Raw genomic sequence first — 20,423 nt, forward strand, 5'->3', positions numbered from 1 at the left:
GGGATAAAGACTTTATGATGAAATGTGTTGAGCACACACACACACACACACACACACACACACACACACACACACACACACACACTCAAGAAATGTACGAGTCAGCCGGAAACCTGCTTCCGCCACCGTTTATATGAAGGAAACATTTGCCAAAGAATGTCCAGATGAGACATGCTGCACAAGCAGCCGGCTGAATGGGCAATGCACCCCGGTAGCCCCATCTCCAGTGTCCAATTCAGCAGACTCAAGATTCAACCTGTCACTCCCAAGTGCTGATGTAGCCATGCTCAGAGCCGAGCCACCGAGTCCCCAGAGTTGGATATCGCTGCTAACTGTCACCCAAGTACTTTGATTACTGGGCTGGGAGAAGAATGATGACTGAGGCCACACCGAGTCCTGGTCGGACTCTGGGAGGCTGTCGAGGAAAGTGGATCGAGTCCAAGCACGCGCCCATTAACACCCCTATCGTTTTTTTAAAATACGTTCACAGCTTCGTGCATGCAGACTTCTCCTGTTGCAAAAAAATCGTCTTAATCATTGGAGTGTCACATCTGTGTGGTTCATGGCACATTTAAATGTAGTTATAGGCAGATATAAGGTATTATTAAACGTTTATTGATTGATATTAAAGCTACAGTGTGTAATTTTTAGAATAACTTATTCACAGAAATTGAATATATTGTCCATAAATATGCGTTCATATATGTATAATCACCTGCAACAAAGAACCAAAGTTTTTTTGTCTACTTTGAATGAGTTAAATATTGTTACATTAGGTCGACCTGACTGCCGTGTAAGTCGTCATGTTTGCTACGTCGGGTTGAATACGGTTGCAAATTGAATCAGGGGTGCGCCACCATAAAGTGTCCTTGTCGGGTGCTCAGTTGGTTGCGGTTTGCGACTTTACCACCAGATGCCGCCAGAAAATTACAAAAATTACTTTAAGCATTCATGTTGGTATGCTAATCATATAATTAATAATCATAGACAAGTGTGATATATTACATATATCTTCATAGGAGACTTTGTTATTGTTAAAAAATACTGTGCGAGAGAGACAAAGTCTGAGGATGGGACTGTAACATTAATAGTGATAGTGTATGATAGTGTGATGGAAACTGGACCTAACATTGAGCAGCAGCTCAGTGTATTTTCACTCACTTTCACTTGTCCGTCCATCCTGGGCGAGGCATCACTCTTCTGTCGCTGCTCCTGAGCTTTCTCACAATCTCCTTCTCTCCTCAGTTAAAGACTGTAGACAGACCGGAGAGCCATTTGGAGCAAACTTGTGATTGGCACATTGCCTCACAGCGGGAAGGCCCCGAGTGCATATATTATATTGGATTATTACTAATGGATTTATGTGTAAGTGCCACTGAACTCTCGTAGTTGGAGCTAATGTTAACAATTTTATATATTGTTGGGCGGATTATATTATCTCTCTTAACTGTAAAAACGGAATCTGTTGGGGAACTAAATGGCGGTGGTGTGCACCATGAATGAGCTTTTCAATAGAAGAAGTCGTCTAGGAACTTACTGGAACGTTCCATGGCGTTTTGCACTTTTCAAGACGGATGAATAAATGTACGTTATTATGCCAAGTTGAGAAATTCTTGTTTCTCAAAAATGAACACAGCAAAATGAAAATAGCTCAATTTACATAATAGAAAGTGAAAGACAATGATTGAAAAAATAAAATGATTGAGCTCAAACCGGCACGTGTCTGTGTATAAGGCTCCACTAATTCCTCTTAAGAGCTGTTACTTTTTTGAGAGATGATTCAGTGTTTTCCCGGCTGCCAGCATTGTGCCATATTTAAATTGAGGCGGGGGGGGGGGGGGGTATGCACAAAGGCACAGGGGCTCACACGAGAAGAAATGTGGGAAGAGATTATGGTCAGCCAGAGATGGTATGTCAAATATCTGAATAATTTTAAATGCAAAATGCAACGCAGAAAGATAGCAGGTGTAAGTAACACACTGGGCCTGGTTGTGTACCGAGTGTGACAGTGTCAGTGAGCACCGGTGTATTTCTGTGCGTTGGGCTATGAGATCATGGAAGTGACCTCAGCTGATTGAGCTCACACAGCATCCCCCCCCCCCCCCCCCCAGGGGGTGGGGAGCACAGTGCTATCTGTGGACACGACAAGTGACAGGACCAGCTGGGGAATGAAATCCTGTAAGACATAGGCAGTTGGTCGGGGGGACCGACTACTGCTCAGTTACAGCGGGCTGCAACTCCGCTCGGGGAAAAAAACACACCAAGCCAGGATTCAGTGTGACTGCTGCCAAACATCAGGAGTTCCACAACGACCAGACACCACGGCGGGAAGTCATCATGTTCTGCGCGGCTCGTTCAAGAACCCCGGAGATCAATCGGCAGGCCCTTATCCTTAGCAAGCTCTCAATGCTCCAGTCGCTGGTGATTGAGCTCATCGCGTGGTGACATCGCGGTGGGGGGTGCGACAGACTCAACATCCCTGCGAAGGACGATGGGTGGGAAGCAATCTCGCAGTTTTTCCAAGAAGGACTTGAGTGAGGTAAGTACGAGTCAAAGGAGGAGAAGTGCCACGAGAGACGAGCAGCCCAGCCTGTCCTCGGCCGCCGAGAGGATCCGCAGACACGCCACGGTGCACTTTGGTTACAGCACGCTGAGTCTCGCCATGCGGGGCCTTGGCGAGATCCCAGCGGAGCTGTGGGAACTCCGAGAGCTCCAGAAACTAAACCTGTCCATGAACTGCCTGTGCTCTTTGCCCCCTGCCATGGGCGGCCTGGACAATCTCGTCATCCTCAACCTCTGGGGCAACAACTTGTCGAGCCTCCCGCCCGAGATTGGACTCCTGAAGAAACTGCGCGTGCTCTTCGCTTGCCGCAACCGCCTGAGCGAGGTCCCCGAGGAGCTGGGCTCCTGCACTTGTCTGGAGGTTCTCAGCCTGGCCAACAACCAGATCACGGGCCTCCCTGGCAGCCTGGCAGCCATGCACAGTCTGACCAAGCTCAACCTCAGCCACAACCGCATCGCCCACATCCCCACCTGTGTCTACAGCATGAAGGGTCTGGTGTTCCTCCACCTGGCCTGCAACCGCCTGGAGACGATCGCGGACCAGATCCAGGACTTGGTCAACCTCAAGATCCTCATCGTGGAGGGGAACAGCATCCACTCACTGCCCAAGACACTGTGTTTCCTTGAGACTCTGGAGCTCCTCAATGTGGACTTCAATGACTTGCAAAGTGTCCCCGTGGAAATGTATCTGCTCAACCGGCTCACGAGGTTGGCTTGTCACCCGATGGATAAAGGACTTCATATAATCCACAACCCCCTCCTCAAGCCTATTCAGGAGGTGCTGCAAGGAGGACTCAGCGCCCTCTATAACTACCTCAAGCCCACGTGAGGGACAACCGCTCCATGTGTGTTTGTGCGTCCAAAAGAGTGTGCCGTAATGCGATGTTGGCACATAATCTGACCCCTGGCAGGTGGTAGGCATGCTCCGAGTCCCCTGTTACGAAACACTGACTGACAAAGATATTATGTCACGAGACGGGATATCTTCTGAATGGCGAATAGATTTTCATTTTCTTTTCTTTTTTTAAAAAAAAATTGTAATATACAAGTTTGGATATGAATAAAGAACTAGTAACTGCTCTGACACGTCTAAACATTTTTGTTAATCCACAGCAAAGGGGGTCGGGACAAGTCACGCAGCTCACGCAAAAATTCACAGGTCCACATTTGGGAGCTGATTACCGGTCAGTTGATCTTGTTTGGCCCGTGGCAGCGGAGGAAAACACGGGGGTAAGTTCGGCTACAGAGCACCGCTCTCTTTGTTGCAGTCAGGTCATCGGGATCAAGTGCGCAATGTCAGTGGAAAGGACAGTGGAGGGGGGGGGGGCTTAAGATCTGCAAAAACATCAAACAAAAACATATAAAACAAAACACAAAAGGGACTTAGACTCTGATTAAATGTTGTTCCCTTCCTACAGATCAGGGCAGGTCTGCTCGGTGGCAGATCCCCGGAGGTTGTTGGATGTTGTAATACCGACAATTTGAAAAACAGCTACGGGGGAAAAAGAGCTTACAAGGCATGATATGATGAAGGGGTCAATGTGGACCGCTGAGGAACAAATTAAACTGAAATAACTCTGAGCAAAACTGATGATTAAGTCAAACTGGGGTAGGATGAGTTTGGATTATCATGTTACAAATATGTTGTTATTGCCAAGTCAGACGTGCAGTTTATTGTAGCACCAGAAATATCATCCAGAAAAGATTAAGAAGGTAAACAATCAATTTAAATATCGCCATGTAGAAACTTTAACTGATGCCATGATTTGGCTGTAGAGGTTAAATCCTAAAAATGTACAAATCTGATAATGAGTTATTACTAATCCTCAATAAATTTAAGAACTCAAAGTACTAGGGGATCAAAAATAAAATTATGTGAGCAAACAATTATTGTTTTACAAAACAACATGGTCAAATCCTGGCAAATGGAAGTTAAAAGTAAATAGTTGAACTATTGAAGTTTTTGTGTGACACGTTTGAAACGTTTTCTCGTGTGAGACCTTACAACAACTGTAACCAACCGAATATCAGTGATTCATTTATGTGGTTTTCTAAGTATTTTTCGTATGGTAACATTGGGCACATTGATTTCAGATTTCAATTTTTTTAATTTCCAAATACTGTTATGAAATATGAGTTATGATATGGACATTGATTTCCCCTATATTATATACTGTTTCTGTGAATCTAAGATGTTAACCCATGGTATGGAAGCATATAGGGGACTTAAATCAAATGATAATGAAAATGAAAATGTAATTCTACAATAGCATTATAATTTTTCCACAAATGTACTAAGTCCCATATAGGCTTCCATAGAAGGTGGAAGGTGATACAGAAAAGACAAAAAAGTGACCTCTGTTGGTGTGTGCCTGCTACTACGTCAGTCAAAGAACCTAAAGTCTCTCTCTGTGTCACACACACACACACACACACACACACACACACACACACACACACACACACATATTGCTTCAGTGTGAGTCTGATGACCTGAATATATATATGTATATATATATATATATATATATATATATATATATATATATATATATATATACACACACACACACATATATACACAAACATGCATTTTCCATCAGCACCTGAAGTAACTAATAGATTAACACTTCTTCGTCATTTCGTAAACAAGGTGACGCACCGCAGTCTCTGGTGTGCAGTCGAAGTGAAAACACAGTTCCGCCACAGTGGCTGTTAATTAAAGTGATCCTTCTGCTGCGTGGCGCTCGGCCTCAGTGCGGCGAGCAGTGCTCACTCACAGGTGGTCAGCTGTACGCCGGGGATCACCCATGACTGCAGTTACCAGGCTTTGTGGGATTTGCTGATCTTATTTAATTGCTGTGTGTGTGTGTGTGTGTGTGTGTGTGTGTGTGTGTGTGTGTGTGTGTGTGTGTGTGTGTGTGTGTGCGCGTGTGCTCTGACAACCTTGTTTTATAATGAGACGAGATACAACACGCGGGTGAACACAGAGCGGCACTGGTGTTCCTCATTGGAAGGTATTAATGCATTTATAAGCCGAAGCTCAGAACAACAGTTTAGCATCACTGGCAGCGAGTGGCTTCGCGCACTGAAGGACAGCTAATCGATCGGATATCGAGCTTGTGACAATCGAGGCCTACGGGATAATCACAACAGAGTCAAAGGACTGAACTTGTGGGATTTATTCTGTCCCACTGAAGGCCGCACTGCCACTTAATGTCAGCTACTTCAAGGTGTTGTTTATTTTGTCGTTCCTCTGTTCACCTGATTTAAAAAAAAAGAGGGGGGGAGAAAAAAAGAATATGGAGCAGAATAAATTTGCAGAGGTTTCTTGACTGTGCTGGTGGCGGCAGCTCTCCGCCGGGAAATGTCAGAAACATGTTCAGTGGAAGCTCAGGATGTTGTTCAGAAATCAGCAGCCATGAGTCACTGACAACGGTCCGTCATAACCTTTGAGGCCTAAATATTTTTAAAGGTGGTCTGGTCCTTCGCGTCCAATCAGTTTAATGTCAAAGCTCTTCTCTCGTGGTGGAAAGTTAAGCTGGTGAAATGTTACAAGCGTCAGGCAGACATTAAGTATTTTCAATAATGAGAGTGGTACATGGGCTGATCGTTGCGGTCACCCAACCATATATATATATATATATATATATATATATATATATACACACACACAAGTGAATATTAATTGTAATATCTTTCAGCAGCCGTTGGAACCATTTATTACTTTTTACTGTCCAGGATTTCAACCTTCAATCCGTTAATAAAAGCCATCTATTTAGACTCCTCTACTAGCACACTGACTACTTTGCATACAATCTCAGTGTGTGTATGTATATATGTATATATACATATTAATCTTAACATTGTTGTTACCGATAACTAAGATTTTATTGTCTTAACATCCTTTATCGTCTCAATACGTTCTGTTACTAAGTGTGTTCATGTAATGCAATTGACAGAGAGCTGTAGTATACAATATATGCTCTGAAAAGTGCCTTATTAAGAAAATAAGAGAGAGCATAAAAGTAAGTGCTAGTAATAATACAAGTTAATAAAAGTTATAAATGGTTGGAACCACTGATAGGTATTAGTGTGATTTATTCATATCATTAACATGACTTGGGACCAAGTTGTGTACATTAATCTTAACATTGCTGCTAGCCTTATTTAATATTATATCGTTTTAACATCCTTTATCGTCTCAAGATGTTCTGTTATTAAGCTCCTTTGACTTCCCTTTTTATGTAAAACACAAACTTATATATATAAATTGTAGCTGCAAGGTTGAAATCGTAGACAGTTTAAAATAATAAGTGGTTGGAACCACTTGCTGAAAGATATTTCTATGATTTATTTACTCAACATGACTTGGGACGGTGTTTATGTAGAGCCAGTGAAACACGCCCCTCCATCCCACACTAACAAGCAGCCTCGCTCTCTTCCTCTGCCTTTCGGGAGAGCAGGGCAGACAATGATGTTGTCCGTTCGGTTCCTCCGTCCAATCGGACGAGCTTCATTCTCAAGCTATTCCCATGACGGCTTCGCTCAGACGGGGTATTCCTGACATTCCTGGCAACGCGGCCGCAGCAGCCGAGACAATGCCTAAAGACCACAAAGAGACGCGAGGCGTTCCTACATACGAAATGCTCCAGCCAGTGTTTTTGGCAGTGCACCTATATGTACCAAAAACAACTGGGAGCCATATATCCTTGACAACAGGAAGTCATCGTGAAACTAAATGTGGACCCGTGTGTCAATCCGGCTGCATTTTAATTAGCCATGAAAAACTGCTGGTACCAGTGAAATCGCCGTGTGTGTGTGTGTGTGTGTGTGTGCGTGTGTGTGTTCATGCATGCAAAAACAATAAGGGAGTGACATTGGCTGACTTTGTCGTCAGTTGCTTCTCCGGCCCCCCCGTGTTTGACGTTGATGTGAGGATATCCGGATGTTGTTTGCACACTTGTCGTCTCAGATAAGACTAATTTTGAACAAATATTTGTATATATTAAAGTAAGGCATCATTATTGATGCATGGACGCGGACACAAAAAAAAAAGAATTTGTCTGTCACGACGCAACGCTGTTATGGCAGGTCACCCGACGAGGTCGTCTTGAATGTCAGCATAGATTTCCCTTTTGATGGGATGAATGTGTGAATTTGATTGAAACGAGATGAACAATGATTAAGAATCCAGCTGGTATGGATTTCAGATTCATGTGTTGTGTAAAATTCCTAAATTAAAGTGTTAAAGCTGATCATGAAAAGGTTCATATAGCTAATTTAGCAGAGGATCTCAATTTGAACCATCATATGGCAAAAATATGAATCAACCAATATTGATCGATGAAACATGGCAAAATTGCATCATGTTATATGGACATAAAGCCCATGCTGAGTTTAGCCATATTTCATTGTAAAGATGTTTACATACAGGCCAATGTTAGTCATAAAGGAATAGTTCCACAAATTGGGAAACATCACTTCCTGGTTAGCTTAGCCTAGCATAAAGACTGGACATAAGCAGTGCAAGCTGACCTGGATCTGTCCAAAGTGAATAAGCATGATTCTCAAAATTTCAAACATCTCTGAATGACATGAACTCATAATAAAGAGCATATTTTAGGAGATTTAATCTTAATTTTAGGTTAGAATACGGTTTGAAAAGTTAAAATGTATGATGAAATGTTATGTTGTGTTTGTCCCCCTCCAATGTATGGTTTTCTGAAAAATACAATATGCATGTTAGGGTAATGCTCTTATTAATTCATTGACCCAATTAAAAAACGTCAGACCAGTGGGTCGTGTCTTCCAGTCTTATCTTAAATATGATGGCAGCTGTCTGAATCTTCACATTTTTACACAGCTCAAAAACATGCTTATAGCCAAATACCTCTTTATAATAAACAAGGATTTTAGACTGAGGAAATATGTCAGTAGTCTACTACTACCAAAAAAAGCCATTTTAGGTCTGTTTGAGTTCTCAAAGACCCAGGCTGTAAAACATAGTTAAATACAGTGAACGTTCTATACTTGGACCAGTGTTGGCAGCACTTTTTTATCCAGCAGTAACCTCACAAATCCCAAACGAGTCTATATGATCTTCTGTTTTTTGTATTTTCCTTTTTATAGCAGCGTGTTCAGTTTACATGCTGTTATTAAGAGGACACCATGTAGGATGACATAATGTGTATTTCTTTGTTTGCAAATGACTTTTTTCCCCCCAAAAAAACTATTCTATATTTTCTTGTGCACAAGTCTTACATATAAGACTTGTGCACAAGAAACAAGAAGCATGCAAAACATTAAATATTTCCGCATTTGTTGTACTAACATTACTTCATGGTCATTTCAGTAATTTGAAGCAAATATTCATGGGGAGTTTCTTGCAACAGATAGGTTTCAAATTTAAACACTTTTCTATATATTTGGTTTTAACAAAGTCAGTAGAAGTGCAGAGAATTCAGGAAGGAATTGTTTGATTTTGCATTTCATATTTTTACACAGGCAACAATGAACAACATGAAGTGTAAAGACCAAAATGTGTCGAATAATATCATACATTTGCGTTAATATTATAATTTAACTCATGATAATCACAGTGCCAGTAACTCTGTAATTATTTGCCACCTTGAATTGATGATCTTTTTCTTTTTTCCTTTAACATGGCCCGGGTTAACTGTGGTCCCACTGTTTCACCTCAGCTAATTTCAGTGTCCACAGCTGGTCCAAATGAACACCCGACAGATGAGAGCCAGAGGAGGAGGAGGGATGATGAGGAGGAGGAGGAGGAGGAGGGATGAGGAGGAGGAGGGATGAGGAGGAGGAGGAGGAGGAGGGATGAGGAGGAGGAGGGGACACCTCCGCCTGTCGGTCCTCTCGCTCACTCACAGGCGCGGGCTCACGCGCGCCCTCTACCGGCCACCAGGCGAGCGCGCAGCCGCCGCCGCTCTTCCGGAGCAGCCGGACCACCACTCAATCCTGGCGTAATTCAGGAATCACAACTCACTCACACATTCCTCCTCCTCCTTCCAAGTGTGGAGCAAGCCGGCAAAGGAGCAGCCGTGTCGGCGACAGGGTCCTCCTCCTCCTCCTCTCACCCACCTCCTCCTGACAGCACGCCGAGGGACGGAGGGCAGGGCGAGAAGACTTTAGACCAGTGTAACACTCGGAAAAGTGAGGCTTTAGCTGTAGGATTCAAGTTGCAGTCAAAGAACAAGAAGAAGAGTTGCCAGTTGTAACCCCGCTGCCGGGGGGGGGGTTGACGCTACGACGGCGCAGTCGCCGACATGGATAAAGTTATCAATTGCTTGTTTGCTGCAATCACGCTGCTGCTGTCCGCCCGAGGGGAAGTTTTTAAAGGTAAGCAGGAGGATTATACCCTGGAGGTGTTTGTGCGCACACGACGTCGGCTACGGTGCAATGCAATCTTGTGCCGTGCCACAGCCCGGGGGACCCAAGTGCGGGTGAAGGCACTCAAACTCCGTTTGGAACACGATGGTGTCTGGTGGGTTCGATCGCTGTTTTACGCACGGCGTAAATTCGAGTGTTAAGTGGCAGCGCGTGTGAGAGCGAGGCGATGAGCCCCGTGGAATCGGTTTTTTTTGTTGTTGTTGCACACATGATGTGAATCACGGTGAGTGGCCACAGATTAACACGCGTTCATCAGTTTGGCACCTTTTGGAGCTGCTGTGCGCGGCGGCGAGCAGGTGCGCATGCAGCGGGCACAACCGGAGCAGCCACGCCGCGCCCGGTGCCACGATTCAGTGTCTGTCTGTGTGTGTGTGACAGATGATGAGTTCAGCCTTCGTTCGCGTCCAACTTTACCTTGATAAGTTGCCGTGTTTAATGTGATTAACCTCCAAGAGGCGCGCGCAACCGAGAAAGCGTCGCCGTGCGCTCCTTGGTTGGTAAATGCTGCGAGGCGATAAGCCCCAAAACGAACTGTCGTTATTCCACCGTGAACTCCGCGCGAACTTCATTTTCTAAATGTTCCGGTCACCATGCATGAGCCACAGTCACATGCCCCGTGTGAATTATATTTGGCGTGCTGCTCTTTCCGTCCCGAGTTTTCCCTCAGCTGAAGTGCAAAAAAAATCAGTGCAAATCCTATTTTTTGTGCCCAATAGTAAAATCCTCAATATGCCATGTGTAAATTGATGTCCTACCACTTAGACGCCATTAAGTTCCCATCATTCAAAAAAAAAAAAATGGATAGTTCATAACAATAGCTTCACTTTGTGTTTTTTGCAGAACTGTCATGTGTGCAGTTTGTCCCCAGTTGAAAAATCTATTTTTTTTTAACAGGTTAACTGGTTAAAAAGTCACATCAGTCTCTTGTTTTGAACAGAACAGTTCCGCAGGCAGGAACGTTGATTCCAGTTGCAATGTGCATCAGGATGTGTCAGAAAAGTTGTCTGTTTTGTGGTTTGATACCCTTTTTAAAATCGATGGATTTGTTGTTTCGCTGTTTGTTGATGACGCTTAACCTCGCCACATACAGACACAGTCCACATAGTTACAGGCACAGCGATCAAATTAATATCATTCATACACACACAGGCAACTTCATTTGTCGTGATAAGTCTGCTTTGTGGAAGAGAAGTAGTTCAGGGACTAGTTACCAGATAGTGATTTGACTTATTATAATTACCCACAATAATAGAGCAGACTTTCACCTTCAGTGGTAATGACTGTAGATTGCCCACGGGGTCTCACAAATTCCAGAGTCTAATTCAGGCCCTGAAGGCATCGTCTCTGCTGTCTCAACAATGGCATTACATGTGGAAAAAGGCACATTAGCCTAGATTCTGACAATCAATGTGTATGTCCAGTCTGGAGGTGATCCATACTGCCAATACAATTAGAGCTGCACTTCACCCCCCCCCCAAAAAAAATCACATGAATGTGGAACAGACATGTTCCAGGTGCGTGTTTGATTTGTACGAGCCGTAGCTTTTGGCTCTGGGGAAGCGGTGGAGCTGGAAGCCGAAGTTGTGATTGTGTGGATTTCAGCCGTGCACAGTTTCATTTTTTCCGGGAGCCTGTTGGGGGCAGCACGGCACACACATATTGTGTGATACACAGATGATGGAGCTGCGGCAGCTCGGAGTGGAGTGGAGAACCCCACAGTCCGTCTCTTGGAGACCAGGAATCCAGATGCACCCTGGAAGCTGTCCGAGTCCGCGTGCCGTGACGACACTGCAGCTTTTCAGGCTCAGAAAATAACTACGTTGTCCAGACTGGTCCTGCTCCTGTCAGGGAACATGTATACACAAGTCTTATGCTGGATAAAAAGTGTTTATGTGGTAATCTTAATGCCATGGTAATTTATGTGTAACTGAGAACACTCTTACCCTGAAGCTCAAAGTCGTCCCAGTCCATTTTTTTTTTTTATGCGCGCGTGAGGTTTATCAATCTTACCCGCTGGCAGCCCCAGGACCAGGAGATTCATTCGAGGGGGCTGCACTGCGGGGGCTCCCAGTGGCGCCCACACTGTCGATAAATGTGCTCCTAATTGCACGAGTGTGCGTGTAAATATGTAAACCAGCAAGAAAAGAAATCAATTGGATGTGTTTTTACTTTACTCTCTGAGGCTGGGGTGACGGATTATAGCCGACACGCGGATGGAGAAGTGTACAGGGGGTAGAATATGAGACCCCCCCCCCCTTGCTTGCTTGCGGCTCGGGACATTTTCTCTGTTGCCAACGGCTCCATGTGATCATTAGATCACTGAGGTAACCGGAGTGCCAGTGGACCAGCAGCAAATTTCATCAGTTCTTTTAATTTACGGATAAAAAAAAAGCTAAAGCGACTCCCATAATCAGGAATCTGAGCGCTGTCTCAGTTTCATCTGGGATCTTGTTTGGAGGAGATGACCCCCCCCCCCCCCCCCCCCCCCATCTTTTGCATCCTCATTGCCCACTGGATGCTACATTTTCAGAGCAGAGAGAGAGAAAATTAAATCAACACTATAAATCACTTGTTGTGTATGGCCAGCCGGTGCTTCTGCTTCCTACATTATGAGGACAGCTTCTTTTTTTTCCTCCCTCTCTCTCTCTCTTTTAGAAGGCCTGGCCTTTGATATCTATACTCCGTCTTGTGACCGAGCACATTAAATTCCAGGGGAGCTGGGCACTTTGTTATGTTTACCACCCTTTTCCAGCCGCCATAAAACCTGCCTTGTTTTCTGATCGGGGGGGGGGGGGGGGGGTGATCCATGTCGCGTGTTGAGAATAATGCCCGTGTCTGGAGAGTAGCGCCGCAGTTTGTCACCGCGGAGTGACGGCTGCTGATGGCGCCCTGGTTGACCGATCCTGATTGCCATCCGAGCAGCGACTAAGGAGTAAAACAACACACAGGCTGCTCGGGGAGATAAACAGCGCTTCATTTGAAGTCTGGCAATAATTAAGATAGGTTTTTGTTCTCTCCCCCCCTCCTAAGATTTAATTGAGACTTTTCCAAAAGGTGTCCTGAAGGGTGGCAGTTTCTTTTGTGTGAGCCAGTGGAGAATGAAATTAAATATGCATGTGATTTTTCTATTTTTCTTCTTCTCTCTAATATGGACGGCTTCAACCAATGTTGTAGGAGGAGCAGAGAGAGAGAGAGAGAGAGAGAGAAAAAAAGAGCGCTCCATGGTGATTGATGATAGTACAAAGCAGAGAGTGAGGTGTCTACATTCTTCTGTGACTTTGCGTTTGCAGACACTTTTTTATTATGATGATAATGAAGGCGGCAGAAAACACACGGGTTTACTGGAGCCGTTCAAACGCTGCGGTTGCACGTGTGGCTTCCCGGAAAAGGGGGGGGGGTCCGCCGAGTTTGTCAGCAAACCTGACTCGAGAAGGATCACGGCTGGTAGATGAGGAGGGGGGGGGGAATTTTTAAAAACTTTACTTTAAGAAGGCGCAAACATGAAGCACTGCTGTATCGACTTGGACCGGTCGTTTAAAGAGACTAGACTGACAACAGAATAATGCATTTTTCACCAGTAGAATAATGCATATATAGAAATATGTAATCTCTTCTGACTCCTAGCATGAGCTGCTACAGGACTCCAGTACCTTGTTCTACATCTGGTCTGTGTAACGTCAGTATCTGTGTGTAACGATTCAGACACTAAGACCAAAACGAATATCTACAATCTTGTATCAAGATCCGGGACGATGGAGCCGCGAACCACTGTCCCCACTGCAGGTGCAACTATTCTCTAATGTAACTAACAAAACTCATATTTTGTCCTTTCACAATCATCACCATGACACATGAAATGATTCTATTTAAAACTATAGGGCAAACTGTACATTTGCAAATATTTGGCATTGCACCTTATTCTTCTGGCTGCACGTCGCACATGACTGTCCCGTTCTGACTGATCACACCTGCAGTAAAAAGTTAAGAAAGTTTAATAAGCTCAAGCTGGATAATAAACCTGATATTGTTGACACCTGGGCACATTCATTTTGGTTAAAGGAAGACAAAAAAAAGGGGGGGGGCCTGAACTGTGGACTTAGTGAATCGCTACACCCATTGTATCCGTGCAGTTGAGTTTTATGTCAGATAACAAATTACTGTGCATATTCCTGAAGGAAATTGCAGAACAGGCATCAATGGTATTCCTTGTGTAGGTCCATTTCCCCCCCCCCTTTCTTTGCACAGATTACAGACCGAACATAGACAACGCGATATCACATCAAGCTATTTCGAGACGATCCACATTTCAAAATAAAATCCGCCGCTGTCTGAGGCGTCGGCAGCAAAAGGTCAAAGTCTAACGTCAGTGTCTCGGAATTAAAGATCAGCATCGTGTTCCGTGGACGCAAAGAGCCATACCAGGTGCAGGCCATCATGGAAGAGAAGGTTATCCAACATTTTGCGCTCCTCATTAGACTTATTATAACAGAATAACAAAACACGCCGCATCCCAGAGTAAAGGGCAAACAGCTTGACACATTATTCAGCCGCGTTTCTGTGGGAAAAGTCAACATCTGCTCTCTGGAAATTGCCACAAGGGCTTTTAGGAAGTGGAGAGGGAGAAACCCCAAAATCCGTCAGGCAAGGAGACTCTGAACTCTGAGAACACCCGGAAAAAAGTAAACTTGTCATTACGGAATAGCTCTCGAGAAAAACCCTCAACATCACAGATTGATGATGCGTAGCTGCGCTCGAGCAATGTTTCCGTGTCCGTCACTTTAAGTAGCAAGTAGCACAACAAAAAAGTTCATTGTAGAATTGGGATACAGTCCAGTTAGTTATCCACATAAGACGTCATATTTTTGAGCAACGATCAATATGATTTTTCTCAGAAACAGGTCATTTGTTCTGTTGGTTCTCCACATCATTAGTTTTTTCACACTATAAATTATACTTAATTGCTGTGACGAGAAACTAGAAATTAATCAAAGTGGTATTATAGGTAGGTGTAAGAAAGTGACATGAAGTGCAGACTGTATTTGCACAAGGACACTTTTTGTTTTTTTTTGTTTGGCTCCACACTCCGGCACATTAGATCTAAAATCAAACACTGACTGAGATTTAAAGTCTCGACTCTCCCATTTTAATTTAGGTGTGTCTTAATCCACTGATGCAGCTCTTTTAATACACAGACTCCAGTTTTAGGGCACAAAGTAATTTGATAAGTTAACATGAACTAAGATAATGTCATTAAACTTCATCCCCCCAAATACAAAATAAATGCAAAGGTCGAGAACTCAATCAGTTTTGCATGTAGCGAGGTCAAATCTGGTAGGCGTGACTAAATTAAGACTTTTGATATAACTCTTCTCCTTGCTCTTCCTAAAAGTAAGTGAAGAATGTCTAGTTTTTTTCTATTATCATGTTTAATAATACTTCATTTCAAATCTTTTCCATGCAAAAAGCTGAGTTTAAAACGTGTAGGAGTCGGACTCAGAAGCAGTGTCCAGGTGTCACGAGACGGGCTATCGTATCAAAAAGTGGCCCCATGTTACACGTGTAATGAAAAATATGTACAAAGCAAAAGAGAGAACATTTAACTCAACTTAACTGAACAAAACTTACCTCACAATGACGCAACTTAGATTTACATCACGTGCACATCACTCACGTCCGTCCGTCCGTCCGTCCGTCCGTCCGTCCGTCCGTCCTGAAAGTTAAAAAGGCAACTGGTTAAATAGTCCCTTCCATCAGCAGGAGCCAACCCAGACTGTACCATCCCTGCTAACCACGCCTCCTCTGAAAACAGGCTAATGGTGGTTAGCCGTTTGCACCGAATTGAGGATATACCTATGGCACCACCCGCCACCAAGCATGAAATGAACAGCTTTGTGTAGCACACTATGCACAAAATACAGCAAATAATACTCCCAAAACCAAATACACCTCCCCTCACACATGGTTGCCCCCAGTGACATCACTGGTGATGTCACCAAGGGTATGAATACAGGAAGTGTTCAAGCGCCTCCTCCTTTTTTGTTCCCGGAGCACATGGTGGCAAAGGTGAGTACCAAAGAAAGATTGACTTATGAAAAACTGAACCAATAAACACTAAACGTTACTGTACTTGTCCAACTAAACACAAACAAACCCGGGATAGTGTGTGTGTGTGTGTGTCTGCAAGCTACAACTTAAAGGTGATATTATAGTTCAAACAAACAATTCACAAGCATGGTTAGATTATATGTTCTACGGCAACTCAAAAGAGGGACAAATGGTGACAACTGGCAACCCACCATGACGTCAGCTGTTGATTTGTGAACTGCTTGTTTTGAAAGCCTGGAGTTTCGCTTATTTGACCAGCGCCATTTTGTTTTTTTCGGGGGGTGGGGTCTGACTGAGAGCTCGACCATGTTCCGATTGGACGGTGCTTGCTTTCAGTCACGCTCCAATGCGTACCGTGCATTGTCTCCTGTCTTTTTTTACTCTCAATGGGACCATTATCTACTAAATGAACATCATGCTGTACTGAGGAAGACTCGAAACTAGCGATTGAGGTCATAATATCCTCAGGAAAATGTTTCCTGACGTTATACTGAATCAAGTGAGAAGTAGAGTCATTTTCTCACAGAATTCTATAGAGACTTCATTGTGCAACCAGTGAGCTGGTGGTTCTGGAGAACACAGGCTTCAGGCACCTCCGCATTGGCTTTTCGATTTCCAGACCTGGTGACTGCGTCCATTTTTTATAAACAGTCTACGGTAGAAATCAGCCGATCAACTTGCTCCAGTGCAGCTATCTTCAACTTCGGCTTTTTCAGTTTGGGTTCCAGCGAGTGAAACGCATGATAGTTAGGACCGAGTCAGATGACTGACCTCGCCGCTCAAGAGCATTCCACTGTATGACCATGAAAAACAAAAAAAGAAGCTCTGTGGTTGTTTGGACTGTATGTTGGGGATCACCGTCCTCCTGCATTGACCTAACACCAGGGGCACTTTGTCTCAAATACCTAGATTTACCACACCGTGCGACATTAAATCTCAAATGGAAGCTTGACGCTCACATTACAATCGAAAGCACTCTGACTTGTAAACAATGACTGTGGAGTCAAAGTGCCGGACTGCAGAGCCAACACAACACCAACCAACACATGTGACTGTCCAAGCACTCAGTCTGCACCGAGCGTGTGGAAATCGGTTAAGCGTCGGCCCATCACGAGCACTTGCGCCCCCCCCCCCCCGCAAAGGAAAAAAGTGACTAAAATCTCTGGAATATGGTTCATCATCTTCATATCCCCAGAGTGCCACTCCACGTTCAATCATTAGCTGTTGATTCGCGAGCGATTTCATTTACATTCCGGAGAGGCGGTAATAGTGTGGAGCTGGTTCTCCAGGGCGACCGACGTGGCTGGCGTTATCCGGGAGCTGTGCGGCGGAATGATAATTGGCCTCGAGATGGGACCGCGTGGAGGACGCTGGACAAACAGAGATGCTCTAATTACACATGGCTCCTTCTTCAAATGAAGAGGAGAAAAGCTAATGAATGGCGCACGGGCCAGCACAGGGGCGGCCTAATGAAGAGGAGAGCGCGAGGCGGGGAGGGAGGGAGGGGGAGAAGGAAGAGGGGTGTTTGTCTGTGTTAGGCATGCTCCAACAATTCTGTGATCTCATCACCGCGTCTTTAAAAAAAGGGGGGGGGAAAAATCCCTCCATAGGAAAAACAACAACTCGCCACGCACTGGATCGTGTTTACAGAAGTCTGCGTTGGTTGTAGGTGGCTCCGAGAGTCCTGGCGCACAGGAAGATTTCACTAATTAATACTCCAAGGGTCTCAATTGTTATTAATGGTGACGGGCCGGGGAGGGAGGGAGGGAGGGAGGGGGGGAGGAGGAGGAGTAGTTTAAATCAGGACATTACAGTGTGTCGGCTCAATTGATCCTTGGGCCTCCTCTCTGTGAACCGGGGGGGGGGGGGGGGGGGGGGGGGGGTGGTCCGCTCACTCCTTATTCCTTTTTCTTTTTTTTTAAATAACATTTTTCTGTCCTATTTAAATTGGCCACCCCCACTGTCCCGAGAATTAAATCCCTATCAGTGGCCGGCGGCCGCACAGATGGTTTTTGCGCTCCGATCAAATTGACCCCGACCCTGGCACATTCTTCACATATTTTCACGACCCGCTGTTCAATCAGCTGGTTTCTATTCGGCATCGCTGCCTATAACCCGGGGGGCTATTACATGAATTGAAATTGATTCAGATAGCGCACACTTTGATATCTGGTCCAGGTGCAGCGTATAGCCTTGACCTGGTGCGTGAAGACTCATTTCAAATCTGTCAAATAAAACTCCTGACGCCATGCTGCGGTGCGGCGCCGCCGGAGTCGCAGTCGCAGTTGACAGGCCCCTAAGTTCATGCTGTAATTTCATGAATAACTCAAGTTGCCTCCTTCGTGGGACGAGTGCACTTGCTAACTTAGAGGAGACTCGCTTTCGTGCCAAAAAGCCGTCAGCGTGGGCGCACGCGGCTCCTCGCACAACTCGTAGTGTCAGATTGCTGAGGTGTGGGTGTGGGGGGGGGCTGTTACTGCTGTTTCACCTTGTCTCCTGTTATTTATTAGGCTTCTGTCAAGGCTCAGGCAGTAGGCAGGTGTACATCCCTCCCCCCCTCCCACCCCCTCCCCTCCCCTCCCTTATCCGGGCCTTATGAGCATAACCAGGGGCAAAATTCTCCATTACTGTCAGTCCGAATCTGTTGCCGTCACATTAGCGCACGTCATCCAGTCATTAATGCATTAGGCCTCGTTTGAGTGCCCGTTATTTGCATTGGCTTCGACGCCCGGCTGTTTGCCCTTGTGCTAAAAGCCGCCTCGGCTGAACCTGTTGACCATTTAACTGTTCAATAATGAAGCGATCCCCGAGGATGAATTAGGCCTCATTGATTTTGGTGAATTATGTTTATTAGGACGTGAAAAAAACGAAAAAAAAACTATCGCAAACCCCCTTTTTGGCCTTTTAACAGGCACGTGGCAATTTTTTTTTTTACCTACTATGCATGTATGTTTATAAATTCAGCCATATTCCCACTGCATTTGATCTCGCCACCAACAGCCGAGTACCCTATTATCCGCCCTCCTCCGCCGCGTCTTCCTCCCAGAGCAGAGTGTACCTGATTACCCTCCCATCGGTCACACTCTGGCGCCTATTTGCAGGCCGTTATCTGTTTGTGGCTGAGAGACTCCTCGGGGAAGCATACGGCCGATAAGAGACTGTTGTTCTGTAAACAGCCCTCTGACTTCCCCGGGCGGGGGCCTGGCTCCTTTTCAAATGGGTCTCCTTTTTTGTTGGCCCTCCGAGCTCAAACCTCCGCGTGACCGATTCCCCGGGCGGAGGTTTAATGGCATTACTGTACGCTTCGCGCTCATAGGGTGGTCACTCTGGTGCTGTCGGAGCCGCGGGGCGTTCTCCATACCTTTTAGAAGCGGAGGGAGACGGGGGGGGGGGGATAAGACGGAGGGAGCGATGCTGGAGGAAGGATGAACTGTTGTCTCTCGCTCATCATGCGGAAAATAAGGATGATAATGTGACCCCCCCTGTGCCCTTAAACTCAGTCGCTTGTGGTAATGGAATTATCAGGTGGTGTTTTCCTTCACTGTCAATCACAGTTTGAGTTGTTTTTTTAACCATGCTGCAAAAAAGCCCAAACGATATTCTGACTTGTGACAGTCTGTTAGCTCACTGACGTCTGACGCGAGTCAGGTCCATCCATGGCTCGTCTGGGGACAACGCTGGGCGAGGGTGCTGGACTGTCCACCGGCAGGGACGATCAGTCAGCACCACCGACGTCAACTCCGTTTATATCTCTCATGCAATGTTAGCGAACGTGCCTAAGCAAGCCAGTGCATCGGCAATCGGTAGCCGCGGGGCTGCAGCGCCGCAAACTGTTGTGCCAAATAACTTTGGTGTCAAACGGCCGCTTCGCCGGCGCGGCCATCGAGGCACACAGCTGCGGGCTCCGCGCCGAAGACGGGGCAAACACAAAACAATAACTGGAAAAGATGATGCCTGGCCCGAAGCTCGACTCCCACCCTGCAATCAGAGTTTGACAAGCTAAAGAAATTGCAGGGCACGGGAGTCATTAGAAGTGTGGGGGTGCGGCCCCGGCATCGCGAACGGAAACGAGGCCGAACAACACATGCTTTTGGAATAACGCACATCTGAATAAACAAACCGGCGGGAAATCGGACAAGTTGATTGTAATGATAGCGCTTTGCCCGCCGGGGGAGGGGGGGTAAATTCAGTCGGAATGGGAGACTTATTGGTACCAGGGCAAAAGAAGGAGTAATTAATGCGGAAAGCCTCCAGCACCAGTTGGTTTCTCAGCGACATTATCCTCAGTCCCGCCGCTCTGAACACAGTGTGAATCTTTTTTTCTTCTGTAGTGCGCATATCAT

General features: G+C 45.5%; 2 protein-coding genes across 16 annotated transcripts in view; both read left to right on the top strand.

Annotated features, from left to right (window-relative positions):
* The first annotated feature begins 2,177 nt into the window (after positions 1-2,177).
* Positions 2,178-3,646, top strand: LOC118311682 (leucine-rich repeat-containing protein 30). Its single transcript, XM_035635704.2, has one exon. The coding sequence runs from the start codon at positions 2,492-2,494 to the stop codon at positions 3,389-3,391; it is 900 nt and encodes a 299-aa protein (XP_035491597.1). The 5' UTR covers positions 2,178-2,491; the 3' UTR covers positions 3,392-3,646.
* A 5,769-nt stretch (positions 3,647-9,415) lies between these two features.
* The window catches only part of LOC118311348 (receptor-type tyrosine-protein phosphatase mu-like), a 150,274-nt gene continuing 139,266 nt past the window's right edge, over positions 9,416-20,423 (top strand). For 9 of the 15 annotated variants that reach the window (XM_035635130.2, XM_035635134.2, XM_035635132.2 and 6 more), the window contains exon 1: positions 9,417-9,924. In XM_035635130.2, coding sequence (XP_035491023.2) covers positions 9,852-9,924 — 73 coding nt within the window. In that variant the 5' untranslated portion in view covers positions 9,417-9,851. Of the gene's footprint in view, positions 9,925-20,423 lie in introns of all 15 variants that reach the window. The other 6 variants (XM_035635133.2, XM_035635135.2, XM_035635141.2 and 3 more) reach the window with 2 other exon arrangements.

This window comes from Scophthalmus maximus, chromosome 5, assembly GCF_022379125.1.
Source record: "Scophthalmus maximus strain ysfricsl-2021 chromosome 5, ASM2237912v1, whole genome shotgun sequence".
NCBI classification, from domain to species: domain Eukaryota; kingdom Metazoa; phylum Chordata; class Actinopteri; order Pleuronectiformes; family Scophthalmidae; genus Scophthalmus; species Scophthalmus maximus.